The 24,713-nt window shown below is 36.7% G+C and overlaps 1 protein-coding gene across 2 annotated transcripts in view; it reads left to right on the top strand.

The window, feature by feature from the left end:
* RanBP3 (ran-binding protein 3) overlaps positions 1 to 23,032 on the top strand; it is a 68,883-nt gene extending 45,851 nt beyond the window's left edge. For both annotated transcript variants that reach the window (XM_089085744.1, XM_089085745.1), the window contains 4 exons: positions 6,693 to 6,929; positions 12,661 to 12,813; positions 20,239 to 20,331; positions 22,746 to 23,032. In XM_089085744.1, the coding sequence (XP_088941870.1) occupies positions 6,693 to 6,929; positions 12,661 to 12,813; positions 20,239 to 20,331; positions 22,746 to 22,907 (645 nt within the window). In that variant the 3' untranslated portion in view covers positions 22,908 to 23,032. The remainder of the gene's footprint in view (positions 1 to 6,692; positions 6,930 to 12,660; positions 12,814 to 20,238; positions 20,332 to 22,745) is intronic.
* Positions 23,033 to 24,713: the final 1,681 nt, after the last annotated feature.

Below are 24,713 nucleotides of genomic sequence, written 5' to 3'. Positions count from 1 at the left end.
CATACTTGTAAAAACACTTCCGTACATCCCTAATATATGAAGCAGTAAGAAGAGACCAAAATGGTCCAAGGGCAAGTAAATGCAGAACAGCAAATGCATTATAAATACTAGCTCGGATACGTTGGTCAAAGTTAAACTGTCATGTAATTAGTAAATAATAAGCATTCCTAGATTTTTTGGCAAAAGAATATTTCGACAGTTGACGCGTGGTGAGAAGACTCGACCCAATTAGTACACCAAAATACGTCAGTGTATAATATGCTTTAATAACATCTTCACCTAACTGAACATTTGTCGGGCAATCTGAACGGTGATTGAACACCAGGAACTCAGTCTTACTTTCATTAAATCGAAGACCTATACGTTTATACTCCCTATCGAGAATTCCAAAATTTTCCTCAATTCCAAAGGCTGTTCTATTAATATCAAGGATGTTATCAGCATAGTTAGCTAGTGAAGTATCAACACCATTAAATATACACGTGGTTAGAACGTTCTGTTGTGGCACAACGGCAGTACTATTAAACAGGGGGAGGAGAAGTAACAGTACCCTGTCTAATGCCCTTTTTTACTGAATTGATGGAGTGAGTTCCAGCGTACCAGGTGAGATGGTAACCTTAACTTTGGCATTTAGCTTTTTATACATATCACGTATCGATTTGATGACAGAAATATTGACTCCACGCTTATAAGCAGTCAAGAAGATATGTGGATGTATACCCGTGTCGAAAAGCTCTAGATACGTCTAACCCGGCAAAATATACTACCTCATTATTTTCATGAGTATGTAGAAGTAAATTAGCAATCAAATGGTGAGCTTGGTCACGGCCTACTTCTTTCTTGATGCCGAATTGTTTATCCGGTGTATAACACTTATCAGATATCTCGTCAATAATTAGTAACTCAAAAACATTGAATAAAATCAGCGACACCGTAATAGGTCTCAAAGAAGAAAAGGGGTCTTTGGGATTTCCCCTCTTAAATACCGGGGTTATTACACCAATATTAAACAAATCAAGAGCTATACCACTACAGAATATCATCTGAAAGAGTAAGGTTAGATGCTGAATCAGGAGAAAGGATCCACATCTTAGGTGCTGTGCAAAAAGGCCATCAACACCACAAGAATTTTTCTTTTGTAGCTTAGCAATGCACTCAGTAACCGCAAATCGAGTAACAATAAAACTGATCTAATCAGTTGATTGGCCTAAGCAACCATCAAGCTCCCTTTCATATTGGTTTGACAATGATGGATAAGACTCCGAAAATTCACATTTAAAGTAACCATACCACTTGTCCCTGTCAATTTTGAAAGCATTATTGGCTTTTGAATTATCTCTTTTGAGCAGTTTCCCTAAGAAATTAGGTTCATTTGTGGCTTTGCTTGATACTTCTGCTACTGATTTAGCCTGGTGTTGCCTATGTGCTCTCGTAAAATGTCACTTTGTTTTCAGACGAATTTCATTTATCAAACCTAGCCGTGGCATACCACACTCCTTCCAGACATGAAACCAGAATTTCGATTTAGCACAAGAATTAACGAGGTCAGGATTACCTGACCAACCATGCCTCTCAGTTCCAAGACGTACTCTTCGTATGGGTAAACTAGCACGCTCGGCAGAGCGTAGAGCGTGAACGATCTCTGCACAGTAAATATTCAGCAATATTTGCTTCTCTGCAAAGGTTAATAGTTTTTTTGGGGGGAAAGTAGATGAAACGTTACTTTGATTTTTTTCAAAATAGAATCACTAACAGCCCGGAACATAAACATATCTGCACGAGCCCAGTCAGTGGTTTCATGCTATTTACTATCATTGTCTGGACTTGGACCACTCGGTGCAATAAGTTGAACAGGGAATATATTACTGATAGGCATATGGTTCGAAACTTGTGGAGATAAGTGAGTATCCTGAGTCTGGTTTTACACTCGGGGAACACATGAAGAAGTCCAGAGAAGAGGTACTGCCGGAGTTATGGATATATGGGAAACATTGGGTATTCTCGACCGCCAAGAGCTGGGGGCACATACTATTCAGAATTTTAGCACGACTGCTACTGTCGTCAAAAATGTTACAGTTCATATCACCAGCAAGGATTACTGCTAGGTTTTGCAGTTCACAATCAGACACAAGGGAACTGACTTGGTGGCATGCTTGATCAAATTGTCTCTCCGATGTAGCATTACGGTAATCGATGGGTAAATACTCTGAGACCGCCAAATAATTCTGAATTTTGACTGCTATAAAATAGTTACTGCCGAAAAAGTTTTAAGGCTTGAGGACACCTTAGGAAGAAGAGCAGAACCTCCACTCGGCTGACCAGCCCTGGAGTGTCTAGTGGCACAAATAATTACGACAGTAGAAGCAGTCTTGCTCAACAAACATAGACTGTCGGCAGTGAGAAGGTGCTCTTGTAGGCAGAGAACGTCATTCGTCTCACATGGAGTTTGGATTATGGATAATTTCACTGAGACGCCTCCATTAATATTCGATGATGTAACGCGTAGATCAGTACTCATTTTAGGGGATTCATAAGTTTTTGTGTGACAGGACATTTGTAGCTGTAACAAGGATGGTCAGCTTGGTTGCACAGCGCACACTTCATTTTATTTTGACAGGGGGTTTCCTGCTTGTTCGAATGTACTATCTGCGCACAACGCGAACAGCGAGTAAGAGCTTTACAGTGCTGGACAAGATGTCCGTAAGCTTGGCAGTTGTAGCAGCGAGGAGGGAGAGGGAGAAACTTATCAATGGGGATTCGCTTATACTCGATTATCATTGACGAGGAAATGGCTGCTAATAAGTCTTCTTGGTGGGAGAACCAAAGCTTGTAGGACCTAGTTTCACCGATACGGGAGACTTCGGTACAGTTAGTTATCAAATTTTGCAACTGGCCGTCAGTAACACTGTCAGGAACGAAACGGGCAATTCCATAATACACTAGAACTTTTAGCTGTAAGCTTAGCGAATGGAGCTAATTTGGTAGCATCAGCTACAGCAGTAGCTTCATGTTTATCACTTACGACGAGGCGCCAAGTATCTTTTCCCGGTCTAAGCTCAATTATCGCCGACTTTGAGCCACCACACAAGTTATCAATAAAAATGTTGCGGTCCTTGGGGTCATTCAGCGTTTTAGGTGGATTCTTTAATGTAACGGCAAAAGAGGGTTTGGATGATTGTGTGGGGGCTTGAGACAAAGAAGGCAGTGGGTTACACTTCGACAGGACGTAATTATCGAATTTGACACATAGTTCGTTAACTTTACGAGTAAGTGTAGCACTTAATTCCCCTGTAATAACTAGTACTTCGTCAGGCTCGTACAGTACGAAACGGGGTAAGGCTATCTGCTTTTCATCACACTTTTCAAAAATTTTTAGCATATCCAGACAGTTGTCTGCAGCTTTCCGTCGGTCAAGTGAGGGATTTGCGCATTGTAAATAATTCCACAATATTTTCTTTGTTTCTATTTCTACATCCTTGCTAAAAAAGTCTGCACCAGTATTTGCAATATCAGTTAAAACATCTCCCACAGCCCGGGAACGGTATAAAAAGTTTAAGATCGGAGACAGTATAGCCTTCTGGCTCCGCATTGTACGTAGCAAACCAACATATAGCAAGTATCTCACTTAGTCAGAAAGAAGGTTAAATAGCCGTACAAAGATAACTAGGAGCAAGGGAAGCGTCCAGACCTGCTCACCTGTCCCCTGCAGTTTAAGGCTAATTAAAACCGGCAGATACCTATACGGGGCTTCCGGCAGGTTCTCTCCCCTCTTCTGCTTGGTCCCAAGCGATCCACGCGGTACTGTCGACGCACCTTAAGAAAAGGTTGAAATTTGGTTTAAATAGACTGAATTCTAGTAATTTGGCTATTTATTTTTTTTTATACAAGATTCGACGGAAAAAATCGTCTATTGGCAACCTCCAATTGGCAACAATGAGTTAAAATAATTGGTCCCAGGGAAAATCACAGAGGTCAAAATAACCAAACAAAAGATAAGCCGATTATAAATAAAACTCTTCAAATAAGAGTCCACTGGGAAATCACTCACAATATAAAACAGGTTTTATCCAAAAAAGAGTTCTTTATACCACAAGCTCTAGATCAAGACTGATCTGTTGTATATCTTGGCGAACCATGTGTACCGTACAGTTCTGCCACGCATGGCATAGTCTTCGTAACGCTTGGTACAGTTCCGCCACGCTTGTTGTACTTTCGCCACACTTATCAGGCGTTACCTGGTATTGATGAGCTTTGAAAGTTGGCGATTCCTCGACGGACTGTTGAACCAAATATCTGAAAAATTAGCTTGGTTACCATTCCATATCTTGAATTTGAGCTCTGATTGTTTTGTATTAATTTTAAAAACGATTTCCAAAAATTATATTCAAAGAAAACTAAAGAGCCGTGTTAAAACCTGGGACGAGCCAAAAGTAATGTAATATTTCAAAAACAGAAATCAAAACGAATTAAACAGATGCTGCTATGGATGACTAAACGAAATATAAAACGAACATATATTAAAAGTTCTGTTCGTTTTAAGTTTGACATGATCATTCATTTTAGTTTCTGTTTGATTTAGATTTCGTGTCTTTATCCCTAGCAGTATCTGCTATCCTCATATTTAATTGATTTTTTTTTTATTTTGGTTCCTGTTCGTTTTGTTTTACGCGGCAGACATACGCACGTTTCGTTTCTGGAATGTGCTTTTATTACTATTATTATTATTGCTGTTGTTATTATGGATTGACTCAAAAAAATGATTCGAGGTTCAGACTTGGTTCTCATTGCTCGTCGAGGGGTCTTTTCTTGCGCTATTCATTACTACTTTCTTAAGGATTGTTGATCCTGTACTACCCGTTACTTTCCATCCAATCTCCGTGGCATATTGAACGAAATACCCTATCTCATGTTCAGACGTTGGACAGGACGGCCAGTGGCTTGACGTTGACTGAATTAGCAGTAGTAGGCCCCTATTTGTGGCTACTACTCTCAGGAGTACCATGAGGAGCTTGTCATCACTACCCCTGGAGTATAGCATTGAGAGGGATTCTGGGGAGTCTTGACATAGCGAACGGTTTTAAGAGCTCCTGGCTGATCAGACAGCCAAGACCAAACATGGCCCTTTTTGTACTAAAAAGTATCTGTGAATGATGGGTCAATTATGTAACTTAGACCATTAATCTGAAGCTGTCAAAAGTAGCGTATTTAGGATTTCCGTTTGGGGGGGGGGGGGGTGAGGATCAGCTAAAAGGTATAGGAACTCCAAAAACTTACCAGCAGCTAAGGAAATTACTGTTATAGTCCTCTTTTTGCGCTTATTTCTTACTATGCTACTAAAAACAGATAAAATAATCATCTCGATTAGCCAATTTGAAGACCTCTAATCTGTCTAAGACCAGTTAGACAATCAATATGTGTATCTCCTAAAATTGCTAAGTTAATAAAAACTCTGCTTTAGAAACTAATCCGCTGTGTAGTATAGCTTTTCTGATAAATTTACTGACTTCTGACGGCTGCTTTATAACTACAAAATGTTTTAAGGATCTCTGAACTTTTCTGAGGTATTAAAGAAAGTTATTGTATTGCTAAGGTTGGGATTTACAAGTAAAGTATCCAATTTGAATTTGAAAGTGAGATAAGGTATTTAAACTGTTTTTGTGGTTTTCATGTCGTCCAACGGTGTCGAAAATAATTATGCAATGCTGCAATGTTGTTATAGGACTAAAAGAAAAAACTCTTTGATTAATAATCCCTTTGAGTGGAATGATTTTGCCAGGAATGGGATTAGCCGAGTACCTTCTACCCTTGCCTCAACAACTGGAACAGTACGAGTCGAAGCATCATCTTCATCGATTACACGCACTGTTTTTGAGAAAAAAAAAAATGATAAAGAGATTGTTGGCAGTTTTGTTTCGCCATTATGATATCTGTCAATATATTTTCTTCTTTAAATGTCACCGAGTCACTTTCTTTCTTTCACTTTCTTTTCAAATATACTAACAAGTCAAATACTAGCAACGAAGCTTACACAGTTTTCAACCTGATCAAACGTAATCACAATAATTATGAAATAAGAGCTGCCAGAGGCTTGAGTGAAGGGATGGAATGACCGAGGGAAATTACAACTCTCGGCTGAGGAAATGGGAGAGATTTTAAAAGTTTAGGATCTAGACAGATACATAAAAGTTAAAAATGTACAGCACTTCCAATATATTACCGAAGTATACAACAAAAAATCAAGGGGACTGCTAAAACCAAGAAATTAAACTCTTAAAAAATTTCTTCGTGAATTTCAGGGTGGGGTGGGCCTGTCCCCCCCTAAAAACGCCACTGGCTACGAGGTGGGAATTTCGACCTTGGACGTATAGTTATTAGACCTTAAGACGTTTCCGAACAAAATCGTACCTCAAAGTTTCGATCTGATACCACGAGGGTTTGCGGGGAGGGGGAGAGATGGCAGAAACGAGCATGGAAAGGGGCTTGTTGCCTTTCGGTCACTTTTGGCCTTTGAAAAATAAACTAGAATTTCCCATTTACAGTTTTATGAGCCGAGTCCATAGTTTCCGCCTCCATATAATATAGGCTCAAGATAATAAAATATTGATAGCAAGTATTATCTTAGTAATACCTGGTAATCAGTCATAGGTGCTCCTTTGTGAAAAATGACTGGTATTTTTTTTATTTTTTTTTAGGTTGTTGAGCAAGGAGAGAAGCCTGAGGACCATATTTTAGAAGCACAGTCCTCCTCATCAAATGGTGAAAGCCATGTAGGTTTGTTATTTTCATCAGCTCCAGCATTAGTGCCACCAGTGGTGACGAAATCCTTAACCGAATCTGCCCAGGAATATGAAGCTGCAAGAGCTGCCAAGAGGAGATATGACGAAGTTGAAGTATTTACCGGAGAAGAAGATGAAACCAATGTATTGCAAGTGAGTTTGTGACGCTGCTGGCTACCACAGAATCAAAATCTATTAACTGTAAAATCGGGTTTTCTCTTAGGTACAGTGTGTATCGTCGCGTCCGAAGTGAAAGGAGAATCTGTTTCTTGAACGAAAGGAACGTGATTCACACTGTTTAAAAAACGAGTAAAAGGTGGAAAGGATGATTCTAGTAGATTTTTATTCACTGGTCCCATCTGCAGAGGCTATGTATATTTACTTTATAGGAAATAGGGGCGACTGGGTATGATTACGACAAGAAATTTCAAGTAAATGTAGCCTAAACATTACTAACCAGAGTTTTATATAGCTTATCCTAAAATGGTGTCATATTATCAGCTGCAAACTACATTTTTCGCATTTTCCTTGTCTAGATTCTTGGAAGAAACTACTGACATGAGAGGCATGGAAAACCTTGTTTTTTTTCCCATTAAATTTGGAAAATGTTAGATACTTGTTTTGGACATCATGAAGTGTTTATCAGTTCTACTACATCGATGTATGATGTTTGGGAAATAGCTGCATATCTTCTGTTTTATTCATTCCTAGGCCTCCCTTTTTGAAGATGACAACCTCCTTCTGACTTTGAAATATACATATTACATTTTAAATGTGATTTAGACATTGTAATAAAAACAATTCAAGAATAGCTAAAACCCTTACTTTGGTGGGCGAAAACCAGTCTTACAGGCACTAAAGGTCACTACTGTAGTAACGAATGGTAATAATTGTCCTTAAAACAAACAAATGCAATGCGGCGGTAATTTCTTGTTTATGAAGCTATGCAATTTGTCTTTGAAGCAAAGATGGGTTTTCGATTATAATTAGCGTTTTAATTTTTGTAAAACTACATCCAGGAAATATTATACACAAATCATTAGGCCTATCATTAACAAATATGGTCAAATATGGGTGATTTAGAGGGGTGTATTTTCACGAAGCTTGTTTTCAAATTTTGGCACTAGGTTGGCCTAGAATAAAGAACGCAGAGGAATTGGTAGAACTCGTATCGATTGTGTGCGATTATGATTTTTTATGTTATATGTTATGTCATATTAGGAACTATGTATTTGCTATTATTTCCCATATAATTAGTACCTTCATGCTCGGCTGTTTGGGCTGCACTGACTATTGAACTGGCCTTCCTATTTACTAAGACTTCATCATAATCAAAAACTGTGTGCCAATGTTGTTGTGGTGCAAAATTGGATTGGCGAGATTTAAAAATATTCAAAGGTATATTTAAAATTTCATCCAGTTATTTAACCACGTGTAATATTTCTTAGTCTGTTAGAAAAGAGAGAGAGAGAAAAAAAAGCTAAATTAAAACTTAGAAGTAATAGAATTTTGAGTGAAGATAAGAAAGTCTGTCGCCTCTCTTCGGTTTTCCAGCTTTATATGCTAAGGGTTAACTCTTTTTTTGTTACTGTGTTCCCAGAATGAATATGAGTGCTCGGTTCTTAGGTTTTGAAAGGCAATAAATCAATGAATAACAATAAAGTTATCGTGTAATATTCTAAATAACTGACTATACTTCTTATATTCTAATGTTTTCATTGTCTTTTTTTTACTGGTAAACTGTGAAGATTCTAACATATTTCTCTTTTTTCACTGCTTTTCTTTATTTCTCCTTGTGAGACAAACATCACGTCCTAATGGTTTTGTCAATTAAAGCAGTTGAATAGAAGATAAATTCTCAGCTTTAAACAGTTTGGTTTTATAGACCCTTTCAAGAAACCTTGGTAAGCAGTTCAGATTCTGTGTCTGCTACTTCTTTGGCGAATTGTGTGTACTCTTCGTCTCCAAGCCGCTTTTGTCAAAATGCGTAAGCTCCGCACCTGATCCCTTATCGGTCAACAATTCATACGCTCTATCTCCCACCCCCTTTGTTATATAGTGTATATGCTTCGTCTGTGATCCTTTTTAGAGGCCGACTCAGGCCTCTGGTCAATGGTGTGTGCTCCATCTCCAACCCCTCTTTGTTCAACAGTGTTTACGATGCATATTCAGCCCCTCTTCTCTCCTTTGGTCTGCAGTGCGTTCTATGTGTTCCTAATCTCATTTAGCTAACAATACATACGCTCACCTCTGACCAACCTTGGTCAGCAATGCACAAGTTTCATCTTCAAACCCTTCTGGTATGGATCTTAGTATGAATAAAATAAATCAGAATAAAAAAGTGCATTTTTTGTAAATTTGGTATCCAATGATTTCTCAGGCTGTTGATTACAAAGCTGAGTAAAACGCAGCAATTCCGGATACCAAAATTTAGCAGATTAAAAAAAAAGTCCAAAATTGGAACACAGTGTTAATCACAAACACTGTGTGATTGTCACCAAAGTGGTGGCGAAGTCTGTTAAGCAGTAGATTGCAATACAAGCGTTTCAACATGTGATACTATTTCCGGACCAGTTATTTATTTTCTATCTTAGTTGTCTAACCGACTATTAATTTTCTTATAATCATTGAATACTTTTGTAGTTTATAAAGTTATATTTAAAAGTTACTATAACAGTGTATCTAAAAAAACTAAGTTTGCAAATGCTTATCTTAAAATATTATTGCACAAGAACTAGGAGTGGCAGAAAACTCCAAATGCATATTCCAATTTCGCTAACAACTGAAATTTCAATCCAATATTTTAGTTCATAAATACAAAAACTATCACAAATATTCCTACAGTTATCAAAGAATGGTCGTATGTTAATTGAAAAAAAAAGTGAAATCTAACTAAAAAGCGGTTTACAAAGAACCTGTTCAAGAAAATAAAACTATTTAGCTATAAATTTTCTTTAATTTGGAATAAAATAGATTTTTAATGGTTTTAATGAAGGAATGCAATCGTATCGAGTGTAATTGCGTATGGAAGTAATCGTCACAAATATATGTTCTATTTTTTTTTTTTTTTTAGTTTTTTTTATTTTTTTTTTTTTTGTTTAGTATTAGTATTTTTGGTGTAAAAGTACCATCATACTAAGTAATTTGCTTCTTACAGAAACAGAGTCAAGGGTTCTATCATAGGCAGCGCAATAGGACTGCCTAAGTAAAGAACGATGCTGTCTGGGCTCATTCGATTGGAAATTAGAAGGGGTTGTGCCCTTTTTAATAGCCGAAAGTGATTGGAAGGCAACTAACACCCCTTCCACGCCCACCATTTCCCCAAACATATCCAATAAAAATTGAGATAGCCATCTTGTTCAACGTAGTTGAAAGATCCGGAAATTATGCCTTTGAGGAGGACCTCTCCCCACAGCCATCAGGGCAAGGGTTGTAAGTTATGCCCTGGGAGAATATAAGGTTTTAATGGAAAGTGTTGTTGCAGAAACTTCAAAAAGGGCTTATTCAATTGGAAATTAAAAGGGCTAGTGCCCTTTTTAATAGTGCTCATTCGATTGGAAATTGAGAGGGCTATTGCCCTTTTTAATAGTGAAAAGTAATCGGAGGGAGAATCACTCCCCCCCCCCACGCCCAGCATTTCCCCAAACATTTCCGATCAACGTTTTGATATGGCCTTTTGTATGGCAATTTGTACTTTACAGAAAGAAATTCTTTAAATGTTTTCATTTTCATAACTTTAAGAAATCAAAAATTAATTAAGATTTTAAGGAATAAATATCAGCATATGTATATTAAACTGACAATAGACTTTTTTTCAGTTAAGTACAAATTATATTCTGGCTTTTAGAAAGCATAGGGTTTTAGAACCCTACTCATATTAATTTCTGTTCGTTTTGAGTTTGACTGTATTATTAATTTTAATTTCTGTTTGTTTGGGTTTCATTTATTTATTGATACTTGTGGTAGTTGTATGCTTGGTAGATTATTTGATTCTATTTTTGTTTATTTTTGGTTTAATGGAGTTCTTTACTTTTTTTGAAAAATTTATTTTGTGGAAAAAGTTTTTTTTAATTAATAATTATCAAACTTGCTCTCATCATCTTTCTTATATAGCGGTTTAATTAAAGTTTTCCTAAAATCACTAGGTACTTCCCCTTTTAAAAAAAGAGGGAAATTGTAACACAAATAACTATTTTTTTTAAATTGAATAATATTTCGATTGTTTTTAAGTGCAATTATAAAAAATACAGTTCAGAATGAAAATCGTTTTCAGTAAATTTAAATGACACTGTATTCTTTTGGAGGGTTCCAAAGGAAAAAATTTAAACGGAAAAAGTGGCCATTTAACAATAGCAAAACAAAATTGATCATCACAAATATATGTTATGATGTTTTTTTAACTTTTTCTTTAGTTTAGCATTAATATTTTTTTGCCTTTTTTGAAAAATAAAACATTCTTCAAAATGCATATTGTTTGCAGCAAATTACAAAAGCACTCTGTTCTTTAGGGGGTTTGGAGAGAATGGCAACCCAACTATTAAATTTTGTTTATTTTCAGTTTGAATGTATTGCTATTAACTTTAGATTTTGTTCTTTTAGTTCTTATTGATTTATTCATAGTAATTTAGGCTTGTTTAAAATTTTACTTACTATATGAACACATTTCTATTCGTTTTAGGTTTTAATAACGCTATTAACTTTTCTTAAAAAAAAAAACTTGGCTGAAAATTTGTCTTTAATTCATTTCGTCAAGAGATAGCGTTCTTTACTAAAGATAGGTTAAATGCAGGGGCGAATATCCACCATTTTTATTTGGGGGGGGGGGCAAGCGGGGTCCATCTCCGGATAGTCAAAGGATATGGGATGTAAAATAATTTTTTCTTGGTATTATTGGGTGGGGGACAACTGGCCCCCCCCCTTGCCACCCCCAAACGACGCCCCTGCTTAAATGCCTTCTTATCCTTTATAAAGAGCATGTTCATCACAAGCTCGCTGCTTGTTCTGCATCAAAAGAATACAAATCTAGAACAGGTGAAGGATTTCAAATACCTGGGTAGCTGGATCGATTGTGATGGTGAAATAATGACCGAGATTAAACGTAGAATTGGTCATTCAACCGGCGCTTTCAATAGATTAAAGCCTATTTGGAGAAGCAGCAAATATTCTTTGCGACTGAACACTGCTCTTCAGTAGCAGTGTATGTGCTCTCCATACTCCTCTATGGTATTGAGTGCTGGAAAATGAATCAACGGCTCGAAAAGAGAATTCTTACATTCGAAAATATGTGCCTAAGGTGAATTTTAAACATAAGCTGGCAACAGAGAGTCAGTAACTCTGAAGTTCTTAATAGAACCTATCAGTCTCTCATTACTGCTGTTAAAAGGAAGAAGAGGCCGTCACTCCGTATGAAAGAAGGTTGCCTTCCTCGTACAGCCTACGACTGGAAACCAGGCGACAGAAAAAGATGAGGTCGTCCAAAGAACACTTTGCGGCGAACTTTTTACCGAGATCTGAGAACGACTAAGACCCCGTTATTACCTGAATGGAAAGATGACACCCCTGCAGCATCACTTCGGGACGAGTGTGAGAGATTTTGTCGACGTTCTGTGGGCCACTAATGGCTCCAGAGGAACTAAGGTCTAAGGTAAGGTCTTATCCTTTCGAAAGTATTTACTAAATTTTCACTCCCATCTACAAAAGTCAGCATTGTCAATGTTTGAGTAAGCTGAACTGTAACCTACATTTACTTGAAATATATACTTAGGGAGTGCTAACTGTTTTATTATCTTATACAAGGATTATTTCCTTTTAAATATCCAGAAACTGTTGGTGCATGTTACAACGAACTCAACCTGACCAATTTTTAATGTGTCTTCTTTACTAGATTCACTGCAAGCTTCATGTGTTTGACAAGGGATTATGGGCTGAACGAGGCCGTGGACATTTACGACTTAATGACAGCGTGTCTGATGAGACAGCTACATCCAGAATTGTTATGAGATGCCAAGGAACGTTGAGGATTGTTCTTAATACAAAGGTAGTTGTTGTTCTTTGTTTTCAGAAAAAGATTTGCAAGGCCAAAATAGCTTGCTGTGGCAAAAACAATTCAAGGAAAAAAAATATTTTGTTAATTTTCTTATTACTCATACTACTACTACGACTATTATTACTACTACTACTATTACTACTACTACTACCACTACTGCTACTACTACTACTACCACTACTACCACTGCCACTACTACTGCTGCTACTACTACTTACAACTCACTGCAGCACGAAACCACCTGAGGCCAACACGGCTACGCAATCCAATCTATCCTCCTCCATTCCAATCTATTTGAAGCCTCCCTCTTTACACCACCCAAGAAATTCCAATTTCCCTTAAATCCTTCTTTAGGATTTCTTTCAACCCAATTCGGAGATGACCTGCTTTTCGTTTGACCCTAGATGTTTGGCCGAAAAGGAGGATCTTTGGAGAACTGTCATCTCCCATTTAGAGAGCGTGCCCTATCCATTTCAACCTTTCTCTCATTATAGCCGTGGAAAACGGGATAAAACCACCGTTTTTGTGCATCTTACTGTTTGAAATATGGTCACTTAGACCGGTACCAAAACAATCCGTAGACAATTCCTCTGGAAAACATCTAAGGAATTTCCTCCTTTTTTCCGAGTGCCCACGTTTCAGAGCCATGCTTGACCACTGTCATTACTCTAGCTTTCATTATTCTAATCTTGGTTCGCAAACTTATCGAAACTATTTTTTGAAACGTTTTTCAACTGTGAAAGAAACACCCTGTGTCTTGGCTATTCAAGCTGACAAGCAAAAGTTTCAGGAATTCCTGAACAAACTCGCAAAGAAAGCTTAAGAGTTTGGATTACACATCAACACCCCAAAGATTAAAGCTATGTCAATTAGCAGTTCACCCATGGGAATCTAACTAGGAGATAAAAACATCGAACAAGTGACAGACTTCAAGTACTTAAGTGGTACAGTAACTTCCAGTGGTGAATTTGAAAAAGAGTTTTTCTTAAAGACAAACGTACCAGAATAGCCCAAGTCAACTTAGCATTTCAGGGGCTTCTAACAGTCTTCTAAAAGCCATAGTTGCTCTATGGAATGCCTAAGGTTGGTTACTCTATGGAATGCCTAAAGCTAACCGCGGAATAGGAGAAACGTCTTACTGTCTTCGAAAATAACTGTCTTAGCCGGATCCTAAGGATCAGCTGGAGATACCATGTCAGCAGCGACGAGATCTGTACTCGTACATGCCAACCAGACATCGCCTCCGTTGTGAGTTAACGAAGATGGTGATACCTTGGACATATCCTCCGTACGCCAAATCATAAAGTGTCAAAAACACTCCTCCACTGGCAATCGGAAGGTACCCGTCACCGAGGAAGACGAGGGGAGATTTCTCCCCTCAAATTTACTTGAGGGGAGATTACAAAGGTCTTGGCTATTCCACCTTTAATATCTTCACTGCATCTACCATTGTTAATAACTAAAACTACCTAGGTAAAGTGAAACTATCCATTTGATCGATCTTCTTGTTACCCAACATTAGCTCTTCACCTTCACTTTTTCCCAGTCCAGGCGACTTAATCCTTTCAATATTAATTTTTAAGCCTGTTCTTGCACACTGAGCTCTCAAAACATCCAATAAGTTCCAATAAGTCAAAACATACATTTTGTTAGCAGTTTCATCTAGGACGCTCAAATCATCAGAATTATCTAATTTTGGTAAGAGTTTTACGTTTCCATTTGACTATGATCTCCCATAGTCTTTGCCGGGTTGCGTAGGACAAAGCTCATCAAATTAATCCATATAAATGTGAATAGAACACAACCCTGTTTAACTCCTGATTCAACACAAAACCAGCCACGAATGCCATTTCTTACCTTATCTGCAGCAATGTTAATCTAAAGTATCATCATACTAAGTAATTTGCTTCTTACAGAAACAAAGCTAATGCCTCTATAATTATCAAGCTCACTCATCACCTCTCTTATAGAGGGGTATAATTAAAAATAGAAAATCAGTAAGTACTTCCCCTTAAAAAAGAAAAAAAAAATCCTATTCATAATCTTTACCAATTTATCCTTAACTCCTAATCACCATATCTAGAAAAATCTAAGCACCAGGAGCCTTATTATTTTTCGATCCTTTTAGTAGTGTCTCTAATTCTTCCTTGCAAATAAATATTCCTTCACTTCCAAAGTTTCAAAAATATTTTCGTTCTTTTCCTTATCTGCCGTAACTATATCAGGGTTTAGCGCTTTCTCAAATTGTTCTGCCCCTCTCTCTTTAATTCTTTCCTTATTACTAATTGTGGACCCGTTCCTATCTTTAATTGGGACAAGTCCACATTGACTATTCCCCCTTGACTATTTCAATACAATATTTTAGCTTTAGCGCATTCTCAAAATGTTCTGCCCATCTCTCTTTAACTCTTTCCGTATCATTAATTGTGGACCCGTTCCTTTCTTTAACTGGGACAAGTCCACATTGACTATTCTCTCCTGACTATTTCAATACAATATTTTAACTTTTGCCGTCTAGCTACATCTTCTAGATCTTCAGCAATTTTATCTATGGCCTCCACTTAACACTTCCTTAAGTCATATTTCAATTCTTTCTCTGTTTTCCTCACATTATTCTTATTTCCATATTATCTATTTCTCAAATACTCCTTGAACAAGCCCCCCACCCCCCCTCTTCTCTGCTAAACTTAAAGTATTTTCACTAATATTCCTAACTGCGTTTCTAGCTTTCTCCCATAGACACCATCTGCTGCTTCACATACTATTTTCCTAAAATTACTCGCATCTTTTACTTTTTTCAATTTTAGGCTTTTTACTTTGAAATTCAACTTTACCCTTGAAATTTTCTCTGAAATTCCCATCTTGGAGTCGACCAACGTCCTACCTTGCCGGAAGGTAGTTACCCTTCCTAGATTTCAGTTTTAGATTAACCCTAGACACAACTATGTGGTGATCTTTACTTTTAACATTAGTAACAGCACTCCTAAGTACCCTAGTATCTTATATGAATCACGTCAGTCTTCTGTTTACGATAACACAATCAAAAAGGTTGGCCGCCATATCAGCAGTTGAGTACCATGTTACCTTATTGGCCATTTTATGACGAAATTGTGTACTGGTTATAACTAGATTGCTGTATCTAAAAAGTTGCAGCAGTCTATAACCGGTACTGTTTTCTTTTCCCACACCAAATTTACCTTGGCTAGGATACCGTCTATCCCTATTTCTACCACCCATTCCTACTAACCTGTGCATTAAAATTCCCTTGTCAAAACATCATATTTCTACATCGGATCCTATATACAAGGTATTTGTTCTAGTAGCTGCATTTAAAATTCAATTGATTCGCTACAATCTCCATCAGTCGGTTCTACAGGGGCATTATCTACTATGACTGATGTCTTACACTCTTTAGTCGTAAATTGAGCCACTAGAATCTGTCATTAATACATTCCAAAGCAAAGCAGCAAAATAACCAAAGCAAGACTTAGCAGCTGCCTTATTCATCATGATCCCTACTTTCTGCCTATACTTTTCTTCCTTCCTGCGCGTGTGAATAAATTCTATACCACCTAATTCCATGTTTCCTACCAGTCGATATGACCTTCTTATACTCGTAACAAGTCTAGTTCGAAGTGTTTGAATTCTTCAGTCAAAATGTTTATATGATTAGTTATTTATTGACTTTATGACATTTCAACTTGCGACTTTCATATTATTGAAATCATTGAATTTATTATAGCCTTATGAAAAGTAATAGGTGCTACCTTAGTCACTGCATGGTTTTCCACATTCGGCGATGCTCTTATATCAACAAGAGTCGAAGTCCTGCGCTAGCAGTCTCAAGCCTTTTACCTTTGACTTATCATATATCCATGGTTACAAACATTATATTTCTATGGGAGGCAGCCCATAATAGATAAATTAGCTGGGAAGAAATTTTTCAGTCCAAACAAGCCCACCAAAATAGACAAAACCCAGAACAATTATCCATCAGTCAGAATCCAGTACAAATGGTCTTTTGGTTACTACGTGATAATTTCCTCGAGGGTTGCCACTCCCCAAGGCCACCCTGCAGCGACCTTTGATGTCCCGGTTCTGGTTAGAGAATTATGTGACAGGTCCGCCTTGAAGCCACTATGAGACCCCGCAAGCAGGATTTCTCTTTCGGGGATAGGGACGGAGAAAGGAACTTGTACCGGATTGGTGATTCAAAACTATCTCACAACACCTTATTCATGGAACATTACATATGGTATTGACAAACGGATTGGATAATTGTTAGAAAAGGTCCATGAAACAAAAGATTGTGTCGCGATTGTGCTACAGGAAGCCTGCATAAAGCGAGAGATTGTGTAACGGGTTGATTTTAAATAAATTTTTTTCATAAGCAATTTTGCATTTCCCCCCCCCCCCCTCAAATGAAAATAGAAGCTGGAAATGTTTTTATTGCTCAAGGATTGACAAACTGACCTTATCTAGGGTAATTCTAAAGTAATTTCCTCAAAATTACCCCCTCCCCCTTCCAAAAAAGTAAAAACGTTCTTATTACTCGTGGTATTGACAAACTGAATTTGCCTACGGTTAGTTTTAAACCAATTTGCTCAAAATTAATTTTACGCCTTAAAAAAAATAAATAAAGACACGTTGTGAAATCTCTTATTACTCATGGTATTGACAAACTAACTTTGTCTAGGGTCAATTTTGAACCAATTTGCTTAAAATTAATTTTTATCCCCCCCCCCCCCGAAAGAAACAACAGCAAAAACAACACATTTTGAATGTTCTTGTTACTTATGGTACTGACAAACTGATTTTGTCGAGGGTTAATTTTAAACCAGTTAGGTCGAAAGCAATTTTATGCTTAAACATACTGAGATAAGGCTCAAGTGACCAGAGCGTAACTTTAAATAATTTGAACAGATTCAACATTTAGAAAGTCTGGTAACAAAGAGAAAACTGCATACACATGACTTGCTCCAGGAGTAATTGAAGCTCTGAAGAATGAAATTATGAACAAAAAAAATATATCAAGAATCTCCTTGTTACGGTAATTAAATAGATAAATGTCAATTTTGGCCTGACTTATCCGGAAAACTAGGAGATAGCTAATTTACTTGGAACTTTTGAAAAGCTGGATGAATATCGTCCTAGTTTTAGAGGTCACGTGGTGCCACATTTGTCTCTAAACATAAAGTTATACAGTCTGTACAAACTGGAGGGACGGTTATACACAGTTGCATTACTGCACCCAAATAATGGATAAGGTGAGAAACTCAGTGGATCTTCTTTATTTGAGGAAGGGGCTTCGGAAATCCTCAAGGGTGTATTTCTTAGAGCCAAATCCTTGTGTGTGGTCCTTCCTATCAATATGGAGAGAAGCGAAATTGTCGTCTAACATCAAAACATTGCGGTCATGGGACTGCAGAACAAGTACACCAAATACTTGTGAGGCAGTATAAGCCTTAGTCATTATTTTGCCAATTGGCACCACTGATGGCTTGTGCCACTCTCTGACTGTAAATTAGAAATTAGCGACTAAAATCATTATTAGGTTGAAAAAAAACGGCAAAAAATGCCATTATTATGTTGAGAATGAAAAAAATGGATTAGAACAATGATATACAGTAGCTAGAAAATGGTCAAAGGCAAATTACCTATGTAGTACCTCTGACCAGTTCAATTACACTTTTGTGAGGATTTGACTTGTCTATCTACTCAGCTGGAGAATATATTTGAACTATGCATGTGATTAGGCTGTAGACGGGAATTTTACTCGCCCAGTATTGTAAAGTATTTGTATTGTGAAGTAAAAAATTATATTAATATTATACTATAAGGCTGTATTTATGTAAAATTATTTATTTTGGTAAGATGTTATTTAGTTACTATTTTTTTTTTTTTGCCCTGGTCAGGCGGGTTTATTGTTTATAAGGGCTATACGAATATGATACGGAGTATTCGACAGCAGTAATATTTTTCCAGCAAATCCTCGTCTAAAAATATAAAGGTAAAACATTAAGAGGACGTTCTTTTAGTTTTTTTTTTCAGTTTCAAGGTATTGCAAATGCAAAAGTTAACCTTTGTCGTAAAGACCAAGGGTGGATTGCAATGGATATGATAGTGAAAACGAATGGAAATCAAATGCAAAAATAATGTGTGAAAGTAGAGAAAAAGATTAGAACTTAAATAATCAGAAATTATTCTGTGTAATAAGGGAGATGTTACCACTTAACCTCTCACTCTCTACGCTACATTGACTTTTGTTCCTCACTGCTTCAAGACTTAATTAAGAGTAAGGTAATTAAGAGTAATTAATTAAGAGTCTTAATTAAGAGTAAGGTAATAATAGTTTCGACATTAAAAATTTCATCCACTGTTTTGAAACTGAAGGAGTTTAGTTAAGGCACTGTAGGTGTATTTGAGCATGGCGTTATGTGTAGGTATGGCATTACATGGTGTATATATTTGTTCAACCAAAAAAGAAAGTATTTGTAAATAAGGTAATATACTTCGAGACATATCAGGGCTAGTTGAAACTCATTTAATTAGAAAACGTTACGTTGTAGCGAAGAGGACATAAACAAGTGAGAGATAATCTAAAGCCTGTAGTAGACGAGTAAATTCAAAAATATTTTGAGGGGAATTCAAAACTTACGCATGTACTATTAAATAGTGAATTTCGCCTTATGTATGGCTTTCAGTTGAACGAATAATCTCACAAAGTAATTTGGCGCTAAAAATTCCCCGTGGGCCGCCATCACCGGCGCCAAAATCTTTATGGTAGCAGGTCACGGAAAGATTTTTGGTGGTAGGCCGTCGGTTTTTGGCGCGGTGTCAGAGATTAGCTTATAGTTGATCAAATTCCCTCGTAAACTCTGATTTAGATGCCGAGTAAGGCGGATAAATGCCTATTCCTGCCTCAAGTAAGGTATCCTTTTTGGATTTTGAATTTCTGTGGAGGTTCGCGCCTTCCCCCCTTTGAATTTTTAGATTCTTACAATTTGTCTGAAATGACTTAGGAAGCTATTAGATTGGGATTGAAACGTAGAGGCAATATTTACTTACCCATCCTACCAAGGCAATGGATTTATAAACCTTGGCGGAAAGGGAATGGGAGTATAGGTTAGGTAAAGCTAAAGACTTGACTTTATAAGATAAATGAAAATATAACCAACGCCCCCTTTTATATTCTGACTCACCTTGTCTACCTAGTCAAAAGCACGGACATTTGTAGAAGGTTGAACTATAGTAATAAGGGTGAATTTTTGTTACCAATTTGCTTCATTCTCCCAGAATATGTATTGAGCAGAGGGAGGGGGATTTTTCAGTACTTTTGTTCCTATCACTAACTATTACTATTGTTTATTTTTTCGTATAGAAGTAAGTTGATTAAAGTTCCTTCCCGTTTTTTAGGTATGGCCTGATATGACAGTTGATAGGATGAGCGATAAAAGCATACGTGTTACTGGTTACGATAATGGACAGATAAAGATTTTCTTAATCACTGTAAGTATAATGCTTTTTTATTAACTAGCTAATTCGTAAACGTCAAAAAATAAAATAAAAATTACCTAAAGCCTTTAGGTGTATCCCCTTCCTTTTTTTTCTAAGTCCAACAGTTGATAGTTTACACTGATAATCTTGATATAATAATAATAATAATGTATTATTAAAGCTTTTTTACAGCCATATACAAAACAAAAAAGAAAAGAAAAAGGATAAATAAAATGAAGACATACAAAAATCACTATCCTCTTAATCAACGTTCATAACTTTCAATGCAAAATTTAACACACTTACAACTGTCTGTGGTGAATCTGAACTTAAAATCCTCCAAAGTAGCCGATCTTTACCCTCTTTCAAAATTTCTCCCCTTATGTGAGAAAGCCGCCGGCATCGCAGGAGGAAATGACCCAGCCCAAAACGAATCTCACCACATTTTAGACAAGTACGCTGCGTTTCCGGACCTTCTCTATTTTTCCAAACTTCTTTTCCTTGTATTGGTAGACAATTGGCTCGAAACTGAATCCACGTTTTCATATACTTACTAGGTAATCCCAGCTTCAAATATGTCTCCTGTCCATAAATCCGCTTTATATCTCTGTACAAAGTAAGACTAGTCGACTTATCTAAAGCTGTCCACCAAAGTTGAATTTCCTGGTCGTGCAATCTTGCTTGGAATTCCTTTATGAAGTTTTCATGGTCCATTGGTCCCTGTCCTCCCGTCCACGCGTCTGAAAAGCCTGTTTCCTGTAGTATTTTTCTGATCTGTGCTTTCCAAGTGGTTTTACTTTTTTGGGTGAGAAGATCTTTATAAGCAGCAAAAATAAGTCTTTCCTCGGGTAAATTCATGATTTTGAGCCAAAACTTGATAATCTGTATCTTTCTTCGTATTGTTAAACTGTAGATGCCTAGGTCACCTTTCAATACTAGAGAGTGAGTTGTTTTATGCAGCCCATATGCATGCCTGTAGTATTGTAGTTGTAGAGTTTCTAATCCTTGTGCAGTCTGGTAGCCCCAAATTTCTGCCCCGTAATGCAGCATGGGTAAAGCTTTTGTGATAAATATATGCTTATGAAGGCTGGGATCGCTTATTTCTGTTGTAACGTTGCTTCTGTAAATACCGAAAAGTGCATTTTTCCCTTTTGTCGTAGTTGCTGGTATATGTTGTGTCCATTTACCATTTCGAGTTACTGTAAAGCCCAAATATGTTGCTTTCTCTTCTATTTTTAAAATTTGACCTTCCAGATAAAACTTGGGGGGTAGCTCTGGTTGCTTTTTGTTAAATATCAATATTTGGCTTTTCGATACATTAGCCTTCAGTTTCTTTTTCTGCAGATATTCTGCTAGGATATTCAGTAGAGACTGTAGATTTTTCTCAGAATCAGCCAGTAAAATTCTGTCATCTGCGAAAAGCAACATTGAAAGATTCAAATTTCCAAGACGTTGTTTCTGACTTTTGTTGTAAAGAATTTGGCAGGCATAATTGAGCCCAAAATTTGTACATTGTTTCTTCTTTGTCTTCTCTTTCACGAAGGAATTTCTGTCAGGCTGCCATAGGTATGTTTTCGAATCTTGTCAATCACGTTCTAATAATACCCAACTGAACCCAAACTATTCAGCTAAACAGTGTATTCTTTTCAGATTTTCTTATTTAAATCTTCGGTGATGGAGTGTCAGAAATTAAGCGAGAAAGACTGAGAGGAGTGAAGGAGTGAGAGGGAGAGAGATTTAATCGATTGTTTCTTGAGGATACATAGGGAGAAGCAGTTGGTTCAATTTAAGCAAATTTTATTTTTGGGATTTCAAAAACCTATCTTTGGTATTTTTGAAGACCACACTGCCTTTCCGTGACGTACAAATAACAGTTTAAATAGGATAAATCCTTTTATTAGATAGTGGATAACAATGACAATAAACTTTGAATACATGTGCTGCTGATGGTCACTATATATGTGATCAAATTAATCACATTTGTTTTTGTCACTGTTTTTCACTGTCTAACAAAAGGATTTATTCCAATTCAAAATGTTAAAAACCTATCTAAAATCCTTTGAGATTGCATTTGTGTCAATGAAGTTGAAAACTTAAAATTTGTGGTAATGGAGAGGACTCTTTTTCAGTCTCTAGTTATCAGGAGCCTTGATGTTTCTCAGTCCTGGGTATTATTCATGGGTATTAGTATTAGTATGGTATTAGTATTATTCATGGTATTCTGGTATATTCTGGTATTCTGGTATCTGGCTATATCATGGTATTCTGGTATTCATGGTATATTCTGGGTATTAGTATTATTCATGTAGTTGATGACGAATTTTAGAACCGTTACTCGCTTTTTTGCAAAACTTAATTAGTTTTTATGCTTTTCATTCATGATGTTGTAAAATATATTAGTTTTTACGGCGGTCTTTTCATTACAGGCAAGTCCTAAAGATGCTGATTTACTTCAATCAGCCTTGGAGTATCGTCTCGCAACAGCGAAAGCCCATTCACAGTCAAAGGAAGATAACGAGGAAGATGAAAAAGAAGATATGGGCTCAAAACGACGCAAAGGATCAGAAGAAGCGCCCGAAAAGGCTTAGCCAATTCCGAAATTGTACTTTCTTGTTTAGTTATAGCAATGCTGAAATTTTGACGTTTTTTTTATATTTTTGATCTTAATTTGATGTTGCTGAAATTTGTGGCTTAAACTAGAATATTATATAGACCACTGGATAATTAATATATTTATGATTGAAAAAAGCTCTTAGGTACTATAACCTCTGGAGTTTTACCCTGAAAGATACTTGCCATTAATGTTTATCAATTGATATGGAATTGTGTCATCAAATCGTACTTAACAATTCGGTTCAGACTGAGTGAAAACAGGTTTTATCGTCATAGGATAATGGAGGCTTCTTTGTAGATTTTTGCCAATATTTGCTGCAGAGATAGGAATTTGATTCCGGTGATGAGATTATGCAAATATGTCTCCATAATAATTCAAACAAGAAGAAGTAGCCGACATTGCACACACGCAATTAGCGTGAGGTCGTCGCTTTTTGGCTCTTACTGACTCAGATGGAGCTATCTGATTCACAGACGATAATACTATTTTGTACCTAATTAGGATTAGTTGTAGGTGACATGAGGACCGAAGAAAAGTAGTTGAAGCAGAGAAGGACTAACACCCAATTAATGAGATATGAAATGCAGATGTGGGTAAAAGCAGGGGTGATATTGAAGATTGGGCTGGATATTGTAAGATGTTGAATTGGCATGCTAATGAAAGCAAGGGAAAATAGTCAGTCTGGAGTTCGAAACTTTTAATGAATTCTAAACTTTTCCAATTGTAATCATCATTTTAAACAACTGATTTCTAACTTTTTATCCACAATTACATTCCATTATATATATTAGACCATCTTTCCACCCTACGCAATGCAGATCTAATAATAGTTTTTAACAAAGGAACAATTGCCGAAGTAAAATTTACCTCCGTAGCTTTTTATAGCTTCGTTTCACTTCACTGCTATAACTGAAGAATAGTTTAGGGTAGTGTAACAGTAAAAGCAATAAAATGCTGAAGTATAGTGCTCCTGACATATTCTGTGCTGGCCTCAGGTGACTTGGTGCCGCGATGAGTTGTTAGTAGTAGTAGTGGTAGTAGTGATGCTGCATCAGCCTCTGTTAAAAAAAAGGTTCAACTATGTGTTTTTTTATAATGACAAAAGACAAGCCGAGGTTGACGGTTGATGGTCACAATGGTCGAAAATAATACGTCGTTTGAACAACAAGAAGAAATATTTGACCAACAGCCCGGACAATCAAATATGACAAGACATAATCCAAACAGAAGCAAAGGGCATGGAAAAATGTTTAAGCTAATGACTAAGGAAAATAAAGCACTCATAAATATGTGATCAGGATTCACCTAAAAGCGAGAATCACATTGAATTGCAAACAAAGATTTTGAGAGCGATCTGTGGCTAGAACCTAGAAAAGACATTTTTTGATGTCTATAACGTCGTGCAAAATTATACAGGATGATGAATGAATACAAACAGCTAATGCTGTTTGCTAATGCTCCTTTTCTCTTTGGTTATTTGATTTTATTTTAAATACTATTTTTTGTTAATTACAAAAGTACTTAGATGTAGCAATTTTCTTTAAAATAAGTCTTACTGATAAGATAACATTAAGTATCTTTAACATATACATCTTTAATATAGTATCTTTGACATATATAATATAACACAATTATCTTTTGAAAAGTTGCTTCTACGGGGTATGGTATTATATTTGACTGACTTTGCCCTCTGATTCCCCGTGGTTTGTCTTTAACTATTCCGATTAATAAAAAGTCATAGACTTTTTCCTGTTTTAATTATCTTTGAGAATTCTTTGCT

The sequence above is a fragment of the Artemia sp. Qi Xiang Cuo genome, chromosome 3, assembly GCF_049724085.1.
Source record: "Artemia sp. Qi Xiang Cuo chromosome 3, ASM4972408v1, whole genome shotgun sequence".
NCBI lineage: Eukaryota > Metazoa > Arthropoda > Branchiopoda > Anostraca > Artemiidae > Artemia > Artemia sp. Qi Xiang Cuo.
This window is presented reverse-complemented; position numbering and strand designations above follow the sequence as displayed.